The sequence below is a fragment of the Atractosteus spatula genome, chromosome 5 (assembly GCF_055471065.1).
Source record: "Atractosteus spatula isolate fAtrSpa1 chromosome 5, fAtrSpa1.hap1, whole genome shotgun sequence".
Classification (NCBI taxonomy): domain Eukaryota; kingdom Metazoa; phylum Chordata; class Actinopteri; order Semionotiformes; family Lepisosteidae; genus Atractosteus; species Atractosteus spatula.
In genome coordinates, this window is record NC_142710.1 from 25,499,948 (window position 1) to 25,519,497 (window position 19,550).

Consider the following 19,550-nt stretch of genomic DNA (forward strand, 5'->3'; position numbering starts at 1 on the left):
TTGAAATGCAGGTTGGGGATGCTTGCAGAGGAAGGTGTGTGCAGAGGGGCGGGGGGGGGGTGAGTGTCAGTGAGCGACTCTACTTTGGAATAGGGATGAAAACTCTTCAGATTTATTATCAGATGTCAAAATAGACTGCGCCTGGTGTTAACTAATGACAAATGCATGGCTAGAAAGCATCAATAAAATAACATTAGTGTCTGCCAACATGCTGTGTGACGTGTGATGGAAAAGACCTGCGCCATGTGTTTTTTTCATAATTCGCTTTTCTTTTCAGGAGATATTTCTGCATTTATAAAAAAGGCTGCTCGGTGTCAAAATATGTTTTAAATTATCGAACGGATAACAGATAAAAAAGGCTTCCATTAAAAGCTTTGCACCCTGAGATTTCCAAGGTTTTGAAATGGAATTCCATGCATAAAGGATGTTTTCTCATGAGCTGGTCTTTTCAACCATTGGTAGTGCGATACTGCAGTATACCCACACACATCCTGCAACAAATATCTGCACTGGCCAACATGGCTATATGGCTATACTTTAAAAGAAAAGAACTCTCTTTTCTGCAACAGGAGGATTTCCATTGTCCAGCACAGAGTAGCAAAGGAAAGACTTGCATGTGTTTGTCAGCATTATTTGTGACACCGGAAGGCTCCACAGCTGAAACGTTGTGTTTTCTTTCTTCTCTTTTCAGCAGGGAATAAACCCCTTACATGTATTTGTAAATATGTGTATTGCTGTGTCTATATTGTATGTGGGCCTTGCTGTTCTAATTTAGACTACTTGGATTTCTGAGAGCCTGTGCTGTAAAGAAAAGCAACTTTTTACTTTAATGGCTGACTTAGAAATTTATTGCAGTTGGCCATCCAGCACCAGGCTGAGGAAAAGGAACCTTGAGGGAATCTGTGACAGGTACAGAGCTTTGGTAGCGTAAACGATACATTCTTCAGCAAGTGAGCATTCACTGCAAGCAACAGATCTATCACAGCTTTAAATCACAGTTTATTTAATCTCAGCTCAATAGGAAATAAAATGTTAGGTTGTGGATAATTACCATTCAATGACAGTAACGTATGTCTGAATAACCAGAAGAATCCATTTTAAGGTAATATTCTGAATTTTTCATTTGATAACTTTCCTAAACAGTTTGACGCAATCCTTCTGTTGCCTTTAATATGACGCATGTATTAAAACCAGACATTTAAGTCAGAACAAGAAGAGATGTTTCAAAATAATCCTGTATAAAAAGGGCGAGTGAACACCAGTTAAAAGCACAGAAATATAAAACATTATTATTAGATAATGTCATTATAGGACTCTCGACATCATAACCCATGCTTAGACTACATGTAACTATCTACCTGTATACCCCTGTGCCCTGACGTATCTGTCTTTCCACTTGTCGAAAAAAAGATTTTTTTTCAAAATGAGATTAAGATTACTCTTTCATGAAATTTCTCCCAGTATTTTATATAGTGACCCTAATAAAGTCCAGGCCAGTCCAACATGTTTGTCACTGTCACAGGTGAAAATGTAATTAATGACACAGGGAGCTGGACAGCACAGTACATTTGCCTTTAAATACCTCTCCAGCTGGCTGAGTTTGTAAGAACCCAGCTGGACAAAGCTAGCACCGATCAATAGGGTCAGAGTTCAGTCATCCTTCCCATCATCGCTACTGCTCCCATCATCTCCCGGCTAACGATGCCTGCAGGAGGAGTGTACCCCCTCCACAGCGACGGACTGCTTCACCTCACTAAAAGGAATCATCAGCCATGCGTCTAGTGTGACGCCCTATAAACTACTACCAGCAGTCAACTTTATAGAAGAAGCAAAAATATATAAAAAGAACTACTCTTCCCTCCAGTAGCCTTACGCTGGCATTTGGCAAAGGGGTCGGGGAACTGGGGTATAAGGTTCGTGTTGAAGCTTCAACAGCAAGAGCTGAAATGTTAACATTTCTCATGGATGCATACTCAAGCTTGGACGGAAATAATATTAATAATTATTATTATTTATATAAAATTTTATGCTATCATTCCATATACACATGCAGACTGTACACATGGGTTTTGTAGGACTCAAAATGGGATCCCATCCATGGGATAAAACATTTTTAAGACCAGACATTGCTGTGAATTATGGGCTATGCTGATATCATTTATTTCTGACCGTTTTACAATGCTAGAAAGTCAAACTGTCTAAAGAAACTTTTCATTCTGTTTTGTAGGTCAAAGTACAGTAATACAATGCTGACATGTCCAAGTAAAGGCTGAACAACTGTCTGTGGTTGCTTACATTTTTTTAAATAATTGTGACAGTTTGAAGCAGTGAGGGGTATAGAATATTCATATATCCAAGTATGAATATAATTCATTATATATCAATATAATTCATACTGTATATAGATTGTATATTTTCCTAGTCAAGAAGTGTTATGGAATCTTTTCTGTTCACAAACTAAGAATTTAGGTAGAAATGAATGTATATCAAGATCAAGATTTAGTACAGAGTTGTATAGGACTCTCAAATACTGTATTTGGAACTACCAAAACCCTTTGAATCATGGTACCACTAGCAGTATTCACTAATTCCAAGTTTTGCAAATGTGGTGAATATTAAAGTATAAATATTTTTCACGAAAAAAGTAGATTTGCTCAGCAATATAAAAATGCAACAAAAAAGGTATTCACTAAAAGAAACAGAGCTGAGATACAGTAGACACTCTCCCCAGGGGGTTGCCAGGCTACGGCTGTAGTACAATTTACTGCTCCAGATTCACAGTTGTGACCAAAACTGCTTTAATAGAGGCTTTAATCAATAAGACCTAGAGAAAGAATGCTGCTTGATGCAGCAAAGCACAAAGCACTGTACAAGTTGCAAATACTATAAGAATAAACTGTACTGCATTCATAAACATGCGACCAATCAACAAAAAAATAAAGCAAGCAATCTTTATAGCTGATCATTACCTGCAAAATCTGCTTATACTAGACTATACTTCTTATACTACACTACGCTATAATTTAAAAGAAATTGTAAGTCAGTTTTTAAAGTTCTGTTCTTCTATTCTTAGAATACAGTATAAGCCCTCTGGGTTCCACATTATCCATTATTGGTGGATGTGAGAAACAAAGCTCTGTTATACACATTTTCCAAAACAGGGAGCTACATGGCAGGCATTGTTGGCTTCAGTAGGTGATAATTCACTGGGAGAGACAGAACAGAGGCAATTCTCATAGACCTGACAAAACTACTTCCTCTGAATCTTATGTGCCCAGCAATTATTATTTTAGTCACAAAAAATACAAAAATCAATTAGAAAATTCAACATGTAGCCACAATTACAGTAGAACATTGAATACTGGAAATGTTCAATATGGCTATCACATCACACCCCGGTACTTAGTGGTCAGAATTGGAAATCCCAAAAAAACAAAAAAAAGCATGAGGAAGAAGCACCAATATGCTGTTCAAGACTGACTGTGCTCTAAGTGTTCATACAGTGTGATCACAAATGGACACCCTGCTCAGCGCAGCTAAGAATGTTCAAGAATGTGGCTGAGCTTTCTCTAAATTATCCTCCCAGGGACAGACCAATCCATTAAAACATTCTGGACTGTGAGTGAAAAGCTCGTAATAGGGCAACTGTGCGTTCAGAGATATCATTCAAGAGAATGAACTATAGCTACTGGGTGACAAGCTAGAAAAATGCTCCCACTTTTCAACCTGTACAAATGGCGTTTGGTCACAATAACTCACAACCGGACACTTCATTCCAAGCTGAGTGCAACTGGTCCAGTCAAAAGCTATTATCCCATCTTCTTTATTTGTAGCCCATGGTTTTGGGATTCAGAGTCTCAGATAAATACTGGTAAAATGCCACTTCAATCAAAAATATTGCCCGATCCTTCTAATATCTGACTGAGACCGGATGGTAGCCTGTTTCAAATGAAATAAACCTTTTAAAGGCATGTGACCACAGTGTTGTACATTATTTTACTGTACGAGCACCTGGGAGACATCCATAGGCATCATGACTTTGAAAACAAAAGCAATGATTCATTATTTCTCTACCGTCACTTTCACCAAAATTACAAAATTAAAATTTAAAATTATCAAGGGCATGCACTACAAAAGTAAGTGGAGAGAGTATAAATATGTCATAAATGTTCCACAAGTTATTCCTTATTGCATAAAGATGACATGACAAGTAACAGACATTTAATGCACATATATTACAAAGATGATCATGTAGATTTACACAACCAAGCCTGTGCTTATATAACAAATTAAAAACACTTCAAATACAAGAATTTACCAGTGCTTACTTATACTGGTAACCGAATAGAGATGTTAAGACAATTTGGCAAAAAAAAATCAGACCTCACAAGTGTCGGCACGTAATCTTTATCATTTCTGAAAAAGTACATTTTGGGGGGTAAATGGGGTCTCAATCTCTGCTAATACATCCACAGCTGCACAGTTCATGAACATCACGCTGGGCAATCTGTTAACGACCGTACCTTAGAAAGTTGAGCAAGGACAGAGTTGGTACACTACCAAAGATGGGTTGGGGGTGAGATATTTATTTTTCTAAAAAAAGATCACATTGTAGATAGCTTTTCAAGACCTGTGTCCAGAGATCCATAATCCTTCTTTGTCGATATATGTCTGGCAGGTCAGTCCATTGAGTAAGCACATCATTCAAGAGATGGAAGTTTGTCTTTTAAAGCTAGATAGTGGGTGAAAAAATTGCTTTGGTTTACGCAGGAAATTAATCAAGGGAATGGGTTTTGTGGAGCATATAGCAAATCTAATTTGTCTTTTGTGCAAATGTAGCTTGCTCCAATTCTTAGTAATTGTGGACAACATGCTCTTTTGTGAAAAGCCACTTGTTCTGTGCATAATTAGAGATCTCATGGCTGTGTTAAAAAGAAGAGGGAGGAGAGAGGGGGACTGCTTGTCAATGTAAAGTGTGATCTAGATAATAGTATTTTCATCAAAGGTAGCAATTACATTCATTAGGCTGAGCCTGGCATGGTAGCAAGGAAATTAAGTGGTAAGGGAATGAAAAGCTTAGTATGTTCTTTCTCTTTTTAATCTCCCCCCATTTTCTTTTTCAAATGCCTCATGTGGAGATAGAAACTTGAAGAATAAATAGTCTCAGAGAAAGAAAAAAATGCTGCCAAAGTCCTCCTTAACCTTTCTTGAGTAATGATCTAGCTGCGGTGGTTCTGAAGACAGTTACTATAGCTGCACTTTTCAAAAATTAAAAGCCTTTCTTTAGGGCTAATTTCCTATGCAGCTTTTAAATGAGCCCAACATATGACTCAAGTCTTGAAAGAGCTTCGGGGCTTCTCAGAATTAATTCCTAGTTCTTTTCAGATGTAAATTAATTGTTTTGTATTCTATAAAACTGCAAACAGCACATAAATCAACCAGTTTAGAGGAGACACAAGCCTTTTAATTCACCCCCTTTAAATTTGAATTAGTCTAAGTGGATAACTCTGTGACTTCCTGGTAAGCAGGTGTAAACTGGGGGGCTGCATATTCAGGGCATCATGAGATAATAAAAATGAAAAGCTACACCAAGCACAGCAGGGCTACTGCCCATGTAAAATGGGTTAGAACCTGCTGGAAAAATCATTTACCTTAATTAAATGATCTTAATCCAAAACAATACCTGTATTCAATCTAAACACCAAAGTGCATGCAGCAATTAACAAAAGTACCACTCCGCAGGTACATAAATATACATGCATGTATGTCTAGCACCAGACAGCTATATTCCCCCTGTCTAACACAGCACCTTACGTTTTGTTTCACAAAACAGGTGGAAAACCTTTACAGAGAAGCACATTTAGAAATCTTTTTGAACGTGGTATTGTTTGCGAAACTGAAGTGCACATTTACTGTCCCATTTCTCTTTATTCTGTACGGTGCTCGGCACTCAGGATGCTATATTAAAATTCATTTGTGTAGTAATGGATGTGGATGGTATTGTTCGCAAAAATTGCCCATTGGAATAAATGGACCTTCTTTGAGCGCTTCTTAGTAATAACCGGGCATGGCAATAATAATGGTGGTAGTGATGGTAATAATAATAATAATAATAATAATAATAATAATAATAAAATAATAATAATAATACACATTATTTCTGTATTTTGCACAGGTTGTCAAGCAGTATCAGGAACAAAGGGAAGAGAGAGTTCATTACAAAACAATATTTAAATTTGAGCAGATTAAGTCATTACAATTTAATTTTCCAATATTTCGAAGTGCTGTGCCCCATGTATTACTGGTGGTTAATGTCAAACAGGCTATCATTGTAACCTGTTTCGATACCCATTAATATCAGTTGCCCTTTTACGCCTGCATATTATGGAGATGTGTGCGACTAATTATGTTAACATACGTGAGATCCTGTCTAATCACCCTCTCTGTGAGTTATTTGAACATTTCTGTGATCCTAAACGTGTAATTAAATGGGTCAAAAGGTAGACATTCCTGTCACTTCTTCTCAGGAAGCTCTGGTAATTAATCATAGATGTTATTTTCACTCCATTTTTAAAATCACATATATAGTAATGTAAAGTGTACACCTAAGACAGCTTTTAAATGCAACTTACTGAGGCTGTATGGCTTAAGAAGTTATCATTTAATAACAGATACAATAATGAACAGATCCCTAATTAATCCCTTTTGAATGATAAATTATTGTCACTGCAAGTAAATTATTTAAACTGAGTTCCCTCAATCTGAAACCTGAGCATAATTAAATTGCAATAAAATAACATTAGTGCTGACAGGCCATTAGAAGGTGTTGTAATTGACTGTCCTCTTGGTAGCAGTAGGCCTGTGAGAGGGAAGCCGGCTGTTAGGTCTATTCTCAGTCTGAACCTCAGGGATTTTCACTAAAAATAAACAGGTTTAGGCTTTCTTCAGTGGTGAGAAAGCATCCACCCCATCATGTCCTCAACCTCTTTTCCATAACTCTTTGAAATTTACATCATTGATACCTCTTCATGTCCAAAAAAACTATATCTTCAAAGACAAAATAGATTTTCAGGGAATGTCTTTCACAAAAAGCATTTAGACAATGCATAACGCAATATTATTTACATACATAACAGCGTTATTAACATACAGCATTTATTAGAGTACTGCATAACAATAAGGGGGAACAGTGGTGCAGTGGTTACCATTGCTGGCTTGCAGCACTGGGGCCTGAGTTGAATTCCTGGGGTGCTGTGTGGAGTTTGCATGATCTCCCCATGTTCTTGTGGGCTTCCGGCAGGTGCTCCAGTTTCCAAAACCATAGTCCAAAAACATACTGGTAGTTTAATTAATTAACCCTTGTGTGAGGAAGAGTGTTTATGTATGACATGTACTGGACTGAAGTCCCGCTCAAGTTGTGTCTGGCCTTGTATACATTGCTTGCCTGGATAGGCTCTGGGTGCCCTGCGATCCTAAATTGGATAAAGTAATTAGAAAAGGGACAGATGGAAGTATAACAACCACTTTAAACAGAAAATGGAATTAACGGTTATTGTAAGAACCTATGATCACACACTCAGATGCCTATGCATCTGTTTAAATCCTTGGATGTAAAGGCCCTCTTATGGGGTTTCTAAACTGCTGGAATTTATTCTTCAGAAAATCGCTTTGCCTGCATGTTTAATTTTCAATTAAATGATATGCAACAAAATCACATTCAGAGTTTCGACTCAGATGGCAGCGGGAAAAACTACAGTATTTTGCTTTGCGAGGGTCACAGTCCAACAATTGCTCCTTTCACAGGCAAGTGAGCAACACCAGTGGAAATAAAGAGCAGGTTTTTAACTGGCCGTCGCTGCCATCTAGTGGCTGAATATGAAATTGCATTTTGGTGAAATACAAGTGTCGAACAAGGAGCGTAATCAGCCGTAGAAAAGAATGTGTAAATACAACCTTTATTAAAAGGTATAGCTACAAAACGTTTAAGATAAACTTGTAATATTATTCATCTACTATTTTAACACGTTTACAGTTGTGTAATGTGCAAAAAGAGTTTTTTTCAATAATTTGACCTCTATGTCAACTCTTCCTTTTCCCATCACCCTCTATCCCCATCATAGAGGTCCTCTGAAAATCCATGGGTTATAAAAAAATCTGAAACCTATAAACATTAAAAGCTAATTCAGAGAAAAAACGTGCACAGGTGAGTTGTTCTTTTAGCCTTTATTAAACCATACATCCAATGGTTTGTTTAACAAACTGAAATCCTGATGTATATCTTCCTGTTACATTCATTTACTGAAAATAAGAACAAAACTAAGAATTGTTCCCAATTTCTATCTTCAATTATCCAACTCTATATTACAGGAGAATTACATTATTTCATTCTAATGCTCTTCAAGTAATATTTGATATGATTCAGTGTGGAAAAGACTGCTATCACAATTGTGCTAATGTGCTTACAATCATATGACAGGTGTTCGAAATCTGTCTGCATCTGAACTCCTGATTCCCATGTAGAGCTGACCTATATGTATTGCAGAGCGCTGGTCCTATTAAAGGTATTAAAAAGTTTTTAGCTCAGACTCCATTGACAAAATGTCATCTCTGCCACATCTCTTGTTATAACTAGTCTAAATGTATTTTCTGTTGTTTTTAACGGATCCTTGCAGCCAGAGGAAGCCTACAGCAGCAGTGGAACTGCCTTCACGAGGGCCTTTGGGATTGTGGCAACAGTGAGTGCACACATCTTGGACAGGATGAGGATTCTTCATCCAGATACAGACCGGATGAGGACTAAAGAGAACCACCAGGCCAGCTCCAAGCATCCGGAAACGAGCGCACAACAGCCCCTGAGACCAGCCGTTTAAATCTTGAATCGTTACGATATCTGCTCTCCCTCACCTTCAGCATACAAGTGCCACAAAATAAACCTTGCAGTGGCCTTGACACTTGAGTGATAGAGCTTAAGATGACCTGGAGAAAAAAAAAAGTTTATCCACGCATTGCTACTTCAGCAGACAATGCACATAATTACTTAAGTCCAATTACATCTTTCGAAATTTTTGAAGACTTCAAAATAGCTTGCTTGAGCTTTAGGTGCAGTTAGGCACAATTAAGGAAGTGATTTCACAGACAAGCAATGCTTAAGAAGTGTGAAATATTTTGAAAATGAAGAACGTAATCTTTACTGTCCACCAAGCCTATAGTTCTGCATTGTTATTTTCAGCACAGTTCACATAAAGCAAAACCCCTCTGAACCAGGGAAGCTCTGGCCTAGCTGGGGCAAAGTGATCAGTTTAGCATGTGCTCTGTTAGAATACTGTTCAACAAAACTGACCTGGAGGCCCCATTAACAGCACAAGAAGATATCTACACTCATGAAGGAAACATTACACTTGGACTGGTACTGGCACTGAGCGGACATAAATAAGTTATATTTAAGTTAAACAAAAGACAGTATAAGGGGTTCGGGACAATGCAGTTCAATTATTACCTCACTTTGCTCTTCTGTAACTTCAGTACTGTTCAGAACATTCTCTATTGTTGTGTAACAGATAGATATAAAGTATTATGCGAGAAACACTTTAGCAACTCCTATCACAAAGACAGACTTATTTTTGTTACCTTTTTAAAAAATGATTGGCAGATAACTTTTTTTGGTTAGATTTAGGTCATTTGTTTTCAACTAAAAAGCAACAAGCCATACTGAAGGCATGTAAAGAGTGACAGCTCACAAACAGGAAATGGATATAGGCATAGACACCTGCACCTACAGAACACGCATTCATTACCATGAAATAATGATCAGTTACAATGAAACAGTTTATTTTACTTACATAATGCAAGCGGTCCATGGATTCTATGTAGTGATCTCTTGTGGACAACCAGAATAACGGTATGTCCCGACAAAAAAAAGTTACTACTTCTTGTATGAAAGTAATAAAATCAGCTACAGCTTATCTTCCCCTCTCAAACCTCAGTTTGCCGATTTGCCCTGGATCAGTGTGTGAAATCTACTTTTGAGCAGTGGTTGCTAAAGCCGGGCCCCGTCAGCGTTCAGGCGTCGAACTCTTTATCAATGAACTTGGCCATGGTTGTCAGCTGTATGTTTGTGGTCCCTTCATATATGGAACCTAGGAGTAAACATATAGAAATAAATATGTGCAGTCCTGATGCTGGGTACAACAAAGCCAAAAGTCACCATATTACCCTCTGTGGTGTATTCATCCTGCTCTTTTGGTTTGTATAATACAGAAAGAAACTTACAACTGAACAATGCTGATGTATATTCAGAATGTCTTTTTTTTCTAATATTATACCTAAAACCTAATAGTTATATTAGGTATACTAGAAAACGTTGCAGCTCACTTGTGGGCAAAGTAAAAGTCTGGAAAAGTAGCTATGCTTTAATTTGCAAAATTCAGCTATTACCTTAAACTGAAATTTGTATGTAAAAAACAATTAGCGCAAATCATAAAAACACTGCAGCTGCTTTCCTGTAAATATACATCTAAACAACAATCACTGCACTTAATCAAAAAAGCTGCATTTCTTGACTTTTTTTGCTGGAAATTTAACAATCAACTGATACTTCACGATTTGCTATCAGATAAATCTGTGCCTCCACCTGGCACTTTCATGTCACTTGGTTCTGATTTACACATGTAGTCTAAATGCAAGAAAAAGGAAATGGGGTGTAACTTAATTTTCCTAGCTAATGTTTTTTCCCCGATTTTCTTTTTCAGATGAGTGATCTTATTATCTTATATATCATCATCATCTCTAGATGAGACATGCAGATTAATTAGCTACAAATAAGTACCAAATGGGATGGATGAGCTGAAAGGCCTCCTCTCATTTATAAATGTTCTTATGTTCTTTCAATGAGTTGTTATAAATTAGTAGAACAACAACAACGTGTTGTATCTCAGTGATCTGACAAAAAAGCAACTGCTGAATAAATCCTTAGGAGTGATATACAGATATACAGGAGGATGTCAGGCGAGCAGGCCACAGATCCTTTACAGCTGACAGTGCTGAGTTTTGCAGAACTGCACTTTAGGGAATTGTGGAAGAAGCTGAACGCTGCCCAATATCACAAATTAAGCAGGACCCTAAGTATACTACTTAATTTTTTTAGAATGCAGTACACTTCAGAGACACCATCTCTATACTATGTTGTGATCTTTCAAAGTGAAAATTAGTGTTCTAAAGGTACAATACAGATGATTGTTGAAAATACTAAATATTGCCCCCAGTGGCAATATATCCCTAAAGCAGCAAGACAAAGATGCTTGATTAAGGCTGTGTTTCACGTTTGCCAATATAGAATATGCAGAACAACATCTAGACAGCACTGAATTGCTGCCTTCAAACAGACACACAACACTTGTAAGGCAGAAGGAAATGGTAGCTTCTTTCACTTGTGATTAAACAAATATATATGATCAGTTTTGCACTAGAGCTACTGAGCTACTGGAGCTCTCTCAACAGGCAAGTTATAACAGAACTAGTCGAGGTCAATTCTAGTGAGAATGTATACAAAGAAGAAAAACATCCTGGCTCTACCTCTGAAATGTTATTTTGTCTCTGACGTGGCACGCAATTAACTTTTACTTGTCCATGTATATGACTTTTGATGTATTTTCAAAATTTCTGTTTGAATTTTTACAAAGTTGACGTCTTATCTGAGAAACACATGTATAGCACTTCACCGTACTCGAGAGGAGAAAACTAAGACATGCCCAGAGTCCAACTCAGTCCCCGGGGGCTGCGAGGCATGCAGAGCCACCCTGGAGCTGTCGAAAGGGAAAGCGCCATTCTATCCTGACAGCCCCTGAGAGAGATGGACAGGCTTTTACTGCAGCTGATTTTAAGGCATTCAATGAGTCTTGAGAACATCCAGCAGCACAAAGAGCTGACAGATCGAGTTACAGGCTTCCTTTGGAACTACAGGCCACCTCTTTTTGTTAACTCATACTGACAAGAGCTGGCCACAATGCCTTTTTTAATGCCCCCGGAGTGTTCGCTATTAAGATACTCTCCAAGCCTGACTCAAAAATGTATCTCGTAGCACAGATCAGCGTTTGGAGTAGTTAACACAATACAAGCTTGCATCCTTCACCTAAGAAACAGGCCATTTCTGATAACAGCTTTTTCACCCGTCTTGCTTAAGAAGTTCTTTTTGCCTTAAACCATGGGTAAGATGTTCTTTTTGAGACTGCAGTAGACTGCAGTTCATTTATCCGAGAAAAACTGTCAGCAGTAAAAGATATTGTGAAAGGCAGATAAAAGAGTTCAAACAATGGAGTGAGCACATGACATTGCACACGGAATGAGAAGAAACAAACTCACCTATTTTGCAGTCTCTGTAGTATTTCTCTATTGGGTAATCCTTAGTGAATCCAACCCCTCCCATCCATTCAATACATTTTGATGTTGTTAGGGCCGCAACCTTACAGCAATCACGTGTCGGTGAATTAAAAATAAGCAGATGCAAGTCAGAATTGTGTATTTCAGGAGTTTCCAGTACTATTGCTGGGAACCCATGCACCCACTGGTATCTGTTCCACCTGAGCACTCAATTAAATAACTGAACCCTTAATAGACCTAACTATAGGTTCAATTTGCACCATTTTCAGTAACATGTTGGATGTTTCCTTTTAACCACTGATTTTTTAAGTAATTTAAAATGTCCAACTTCCGCAATTATTTTTTCTGCTTAAAGGTTTCACCCAAGCAATTTTTAGATCAATTCATAATTAAAGAGCTTAGATGCAATGAAAACCAACTACTGTGCGGGTCCCCAGGACCAAGACTGGAAACCCAGTTAATTACCAGTAAGCCATGTGGTTTGAATTCCTTCTCGTTCTTTCACAGCATACATCGTGCAAAGAACTTCAGTGTTTTTAATACTTTATGTTTTCTTAAAAGTCCATGCAAGGACTTCTTTTACAAAACGATATTCTGATTCCAATATGTTATTGTTAGCCAAAACTGCAGTCATACGTCCGGTTTAACACAGTTCATAAAACATATCTGACCGCTTAGAAGCCTCTTGCTTGACGAATAACAGAAAATTAACCTAAAAGGCCCAGAATTAACTACAGACAGCTTATTCCTTAATGTGATACACTAGTATTTTGATTCCTAAGAATGACACCAGACAATTCCTGTGTTTTATGACATTTACAGACTGATTATTTGGCTGGTGCCAAATTTAAGGGTTATTATTGGGTTGTACTTTGTCAATGATTACCAGCTGAAATCCTTACCTCTGCACAGTAGTATTTGGCCATGCAGGCCTCTTTGATGAAGGGCCTCCCTGCCTCTTTCAATCGAGTTGCATTGTAGGTGAGCAGCCTGGAAGCCTCTATCTGAGTTGCCACATGTGCTATTTGATGTTGCATGCCCTGTAAATAAAAAAACAGCAGTTCGCAATAAGCCCTACAAAACCACTGTAGAGTGAACATGCAGACTACCCACTAACAACTACTAACTAGCATGAGCTCAAGAAACGTTACTCTATATTTTCCAAATGAACTGCAGGTAGAATTCTTAAAACAGTTCCAGTTTTCTGAGACAAATGAATATAATTGATATTCATTTGGTGAAAGTTACAAGATGGCTGAATGCTGAATTAGGTCACACTGGAAATTTCAAAAGCTACATACTGAAACTATACTGTACAATTTTCCAAAAAAATACAACACCCTCAGTGGCCGAATTAATACTAACGTCACTACTCTGTTAACCTCCCTAGACTCTTTCAAGTAGCGATCTTTACCTGAAAGTCAAAAATCCGCTTCCCAAACTGAACCCTCTGCCTTGTATAGGGAATGGTGTTGTCAAAACAGCCCTGAGCCAATCCCAGCATCTGTGGAGCAGAAACATATAATGTATGCTTACACACCTACATATATAAGTTCTTAAAGTCGAACAACCCAGCATTTAAATATAAAACATTCTGCATCCCGCCATCAGACCTGTGCTGCGATTCCAATTCTGCCCTCGTTCAGCATTCCAATGGCGTATTTGTATCCATGGCCTAACTTTCCCAAAATATTCTTCTCCGGAACCTAAGATATTACAAAAAAAACAAAACAAGAGAAGAATAAACTGTCTGGCAGGACATGTTTTCTCCACTTCCAAGTTTCTGATTTCATTAGGTATGATAGATGTTTATGTTCCACCGTATACAGAAACAAGTTAGGAATTACTATCTTATAGAGGTTTACAGGTTTGAAACGAAAATAACAGAAAGCTTTTAAAACACTCAAGATTTAATAGTATTATAAATATTGAAGTTATCCAAAAAGACTAAATAAGTATTCTGCTTTAAACAGTTTACTGGAGTGTTGCTTGTTTTCCTTAAGAGTTTTCATCCATTCAAAGATGACCTTGAAAATGAAGCAAAACAGGTAATACAGTATAAACTGATTACAAGAGTTACAAATCATTGACTATAAAATATTTAACAAACTACTTAAAAAATAAGAGATGGTATATTAAAGGATATGATACATCTAAACACTAGAAAAGAAATCTGGGGAAAAAAACATTAATTTATTCAGGTCTCCTATGTTTGAGGTACACTACATCAAGGGAGCAAAATGAAAATCTCCCAGATAAAGCTCTCTCTATTACAAATGGTTGGTCTGTGAAGGGCTGGTCTACCTTGACATTGTCAAAGGTTAGAGGACAGGTGCTGGAGGCACGCAGGCCCAGCTTGTTCTCCTTCTTCCCGATGTGCAGTCCCTCTGTGTCTCTGTCCACAATGAAGCAGGTGATGCCCTTGTAGGCCTTCACAGGTGGGGACCAGGGGAAACGAAAGAAAAACAATTACAATGAACAACCACCAGCAGAATGGACACTAAGTCAGGACACCAATACACATGGAAATGTTGGAAGTCATCAGTTAATACATAAAACTGGAAATTATGAAGGACATCTATGTAGGTTTTTGGATAATATTGGACACTGTGGATTGTGCCCAAAATGTGTTTAAACAAAAAACAAGAAAATGCCAATCAGCCTATCAGGCCCATTAGGTATTTAGTAACTTACTGATCCCAAGATCTCATCCAGGTATTTCTTGAAGGAAGCCAAGGTATTTGCTCCAAACACATATGGAAGGCTTGTTTCATGTTCCCACAACCTTTTGAGTTTAGCAGTACATCTTATGCCTCATTTTAAATGCACTTCCACAAACTGAATCCACTAGATTCAATGAAAAGACTTATATTATACTAACGGAATGCAAAGCACATTACAATCTGTTACAACAGATTGATAGATCAGATTGGTAGATCAGACTACAAAAGTCCAAACGGTCCTCCACAAGCGGTGCTGCAAGGGTGCATAATATCATAAAGTAATTAGTTAAGCAATTAAAAAATAGAGATTGAAAGCTGATGGGGGGGAGGGGGGGTGGTGGTGGAGAGATGGTCCTTCTCTCATCATATCACTCACAGCTGAAGGCTCTGCATTGGCCATCACCAGGAACACCCCAGCCTGCTCCGCATTGCTGATCCACATCTTAGAACCGTTGATGACGTAATAATCCTTGTGCTTCTCAGCCCGTGTTTTCAATGAGAAAGCATCACTGCCAGCCTCTGCCTCTGACAGGCAGAAACTACCAATCTCCAGGAGCAAACACAGAAGAAAAACAATATTTTGATAAGATGAATAGAAATAATCAAAAGACAGAGGCCCGATTATTCTGATGATGATTATTTTGTAGCGGTTTTCATTAGAACATACTAAGAGAAACCTAAAGAAAACAGCAGCCTTTTCTTTGTCTACAGCTTTGTCTACAGGTACTTAATGATCAACTGTCACAGATACCTCTGTGAGGATATGGCTCAATTGAATTATTAAATAATTTTAGTATTTACAGCAATACAAACTAAGCTAAGAAGAGAACTTTGCCTGTTCCAGTGTAATTGACATTGCGGTGGGTGCGTCTTTGTGCTCTTGTGGTAGCAGGGGAGCAAGCTCTCACCATGTTGTTGGCTAGTCGGGTCAGGTACACCTCTTTCTGCTCCTCCGTGCCCAGTTTGATCAACAGTGTGTTGATCAGTGTGTTTTGTATGTCGCACAGCACTGCCACCGATGGGTCCACCTTTGCCAGCTCCTCAATCACCAAGATGGAGGAAAAGAAAGATGAGCCGGTTCCTCCATACTGCGGGTCAATCTCGATGCCCATCAGCTGAAATGAGGGGGGGGGGGAAACGTACAGGAGAAGTTAGCACCACTTTACAGAACCTGAAAGCCGTAACTGCTACAGGTTCTGCAGGCATTTCTGAATCAATTACTTCATTTAATATTTATTATATTAAACCAGCCTTTTTTATAATCACTTTAGTATGCTCTAGTTTGGAAATGGTTATAGTTTTTCCAACTAATATTCTTTGAGGTACTTAGGAATGCATCACATAAGCTTTAGTGCTAAGCAGGAGTGAATCCAGCATCCTTTGCTTGTAATCAGCATTAATGCAGCTATGCCAGGACCATGGATTACTGTTCTGTGGAGCTCAAGACCCTTGGTCACTTCCACTTCATGTGACAATTAGGTAGGCACATTATATGAGAACAAAAATTAAAAGGATTGTTGAGACTTTACACTATGTTACCGCCTGTAACTGACATTATCTCTTGACATATCTGGCCTTGATAAGGGAATGTAAATGGCAGTGTTTATGTATTTTACCGTTTTGCTTATCAAATTCAACCTTCAAGTAGCCAAGGTGAGTCTGACTGAAACCTGCTTCAGAAAAAGTTTAACTTACTGGTAATGAAGCCTTCCTTCATTCCTTCCTTCCTTCTTTCATTCATAGAAATGGGAGTGTATATTAATTTAGATTTGACCTGAAAATTATACCTGGTGTTACCCCTGATCAGTCATGTAGCTTGTTGCTTCACTGAGTTTTGGCTGGCCCTGTTATTTCATTATAAAGCTCTGTGAGTTGTAGGTGCTTAAGGATTAAAAGAATGCAAACCCCTTGCTCAAACAGGCCTTTTATTACAGTTGCATCCATGGTGGAATTCTCATCCATCTTCGATACTAATGGGGCAATACGTTCTTGGGCAAACTTCTTGACTGTTCAGAAAAAAAACAAATGAAGACAAAAATGAAGAGGAAACATGAATCTTAAAAGTAAAAATGTGATGCCAAGAGCAAGATTTGGTTATGGTAAAGGTGCAAAGTAACCAAAGAAATCTTTTCAAGCAATGTTTTGGGTTGTATCTGTTTAATTTGCTTATTGGATTTGCAGAGAACACGAAAGAATATTGCATGGTATCACATACAATAACAAACAAATGTGAACAATCATCATGTTATGTCACACTTAGTACATAAACAAGCTATAAATCCAGCATTGTTTTGTTTGTTTCTTTTATTTTTATGTGGTAACTAGGTATGGAACCTAAAGATCTGCACACAGTGTGAACACCTCCCAGGGAAACACAAATGATCACATTTTCATTTGATGTTCTGTACAAGTCATCACCCAAACCAACCTCACCTGCTTCCTTCATCATGTTCTCCTCTTCGGTGAAGGTCTGGAGAGGAAGGTGCAGTACCCCGCTCACTCCTGCTCTCTCGGCCGCTGCCTCTGACATTATGCATCGTGCTGCTCCGTACCGCGGTCCCCACTTGGAAAGGTGAGCAATGCTTCTTCCAAGCTGCCGGTGACAACATCACAACAGGAGAGTGGCATTCGGTTCACATGGAGTGGACCGGTCGGTGCGCTGAAAGACTGATGGCTTTTTAGAACGTATTAAAAGCAACAACTTTTCATTATGAGATATTAATGTAGTGCCACCAGGAGATAAAGTACAGCCTTCAATCAGAAATGTCTCGACAATATGCACTGTAACTATAGTTTTATCTCCAAGGGTTCAATAGATTACTATAAGTAATCACGCAAAATGAACGAATCATGAATACGCACAGTACTCCAACCACCGAGTTTAGTCAGCACGGAATATGAATCAAGAGTACGGTGAGACACACTATTGTTAACTAAGTGTAAGATTAAAATTCACGAATTTACATAATCAGAGGCTACACGTTTTATAGTACGAAACCAGAGTCATATTTACAACAATAAACATTCTGATACCAATACCGTACAGGAATAAACGTCTAATTGGGACACGTCTACCTACTCAATGTTTTAAAGCATACAATCAAAAATGATTTGCGTCGGTTATAAAACTACATTAAATGTTCAGGTGTCCCAGCTCAATTACGCTCACCTTCCCCACACTCCTCAAGCAGGTAGCAGCCATTTTGAATCCGTTTGTATACATGCTGAAAAACTCGCGAGAACAGACGAATACTGCCTGCGCTCGCGTGAAGAATCCGCTGTTAGCGAAGATTAGCGAAACTTCAGTGAAGCTGGAGCACGAAGGACGTCAGAGTTTCAGCACAAGAGATCTTAGCAATGTCAAACTACAAAATTGCAGACAGACGCCCTTACAGAAAGCAATTTATAATAATATAATAAAGACATAGAATGAAGTATGTTTCTTGTATAAGACATAAGCACAGTACAAATATTTTTTCCTTGAGTACGATGGATAAAATACCATCAGAGTGCTTCTAGGACCCAAACACCTCTCCCTCCTCTATGCTTATACTATCCAGCGCAGATTTTATTTTGCTGCCTGAGTCCTGTTGTTAAACTTCTTCCTTAGTTAACACCTGAGTGAATACTCTTAGTACATCATCCATTTCCTTTTTATTGTCCAGAAGCATTTATTTCCCAGAGTTTTTTTTACTTTATCCTAGATGTTTTCTTTTAGTATTGAAGTAGTGAAATATTTTTTTTTAATTATTTTAAAGCTTATATTGCAATATTTCTTTCAATTTTTGTCTTGGCTTTTCTAATCTCACTTTTTACCTATCCTGTTACCTTTACTCTTTTTCTTTACCTAGAAATTGTTGTGTTTTTAATAATTTTACAGATTGCTCTCTTTTCCCTTATATTTTTTCTAAATGATTTGTTGAACCCTATGGAATACTGTTTAGATTTGATTTACACACTTCTGGGATACATTTCTTCTGTGATTCTTGTAGAAACTCTTTAAACCATGGTCATCCATTTTCTCATTAGTTACATACAGTATCTATTATCTATTCTAAAAAAGCTTTTTTGGGGGGGAGGGGGGGTATGAGTTCTTGTAGAAGGATTCTATTCTACCTCCCATAAACCGTGTCTAAACCCTTGAAGGTTTGCTTTGTACTTGGCTTGAACAGTTTAACATATTTCTCACTTCTCCAATGTTTCTCTCACATCTGTTTGCCTCTTTCTGTCTTGATTGAGACAAACAGGTGAGATATTCTATTTCTACATTCAGGCATGAAATTAACTTTCACTTGCACCTATGTATAGTTATTCAGGTGGGTAGCTGCGTCAGCATGCGTAGGCTGCAAAGGAACAAGTAATAGGTTTATTCCATGCTGAAAAGAGAAGAAAGAAAACACAACGTTTCGGCCGTGGAGCCTTCTTCAGGTGTGTTGATAATTATGTATAATG

The 19,550-nt window shown here is 38.0% G+C and overlaps 1 protein-coding gene across 1 annotated transcript; it reads right to left on the bottom strand.

Annotated features, from left to right (window-relative positions):
- Nucleotides 1–8,208: 8,208 nt before the first annotated feature.
- On the bottom strand, nt 8,209–18,321 carry acadsb (acyl-CoA dehydrogenase short/branched chain). Its single transcript, XM_088915585.1, has 11 exons — nt 18,268–18,321; nt 17,532–17,691; nt 17,004–17,104; nt 16,007–16,213; nt 15,475–15,645; nt 14,680–14,805; nt 13,989–14,081; nt 13,790–13,879; nt 13,278–13,415; nt 12,358–12,457; nt 8,209–10,136 (listed from the first exon to the last, which is right to left on the bottom strand). The coding sequence occupies exons 1-11, from the start codon at nt 18,319–18,321 to the stop codon at nt 10,060–10,062; spliced, it is 1,317 nt and encodes a 438-aa protein (XP_088771711.1). The 3' UTR covers nt 8,209–10,059.
- Nucleotides 18,322–19,550: the final 1,229 nt, after the last annotated feature.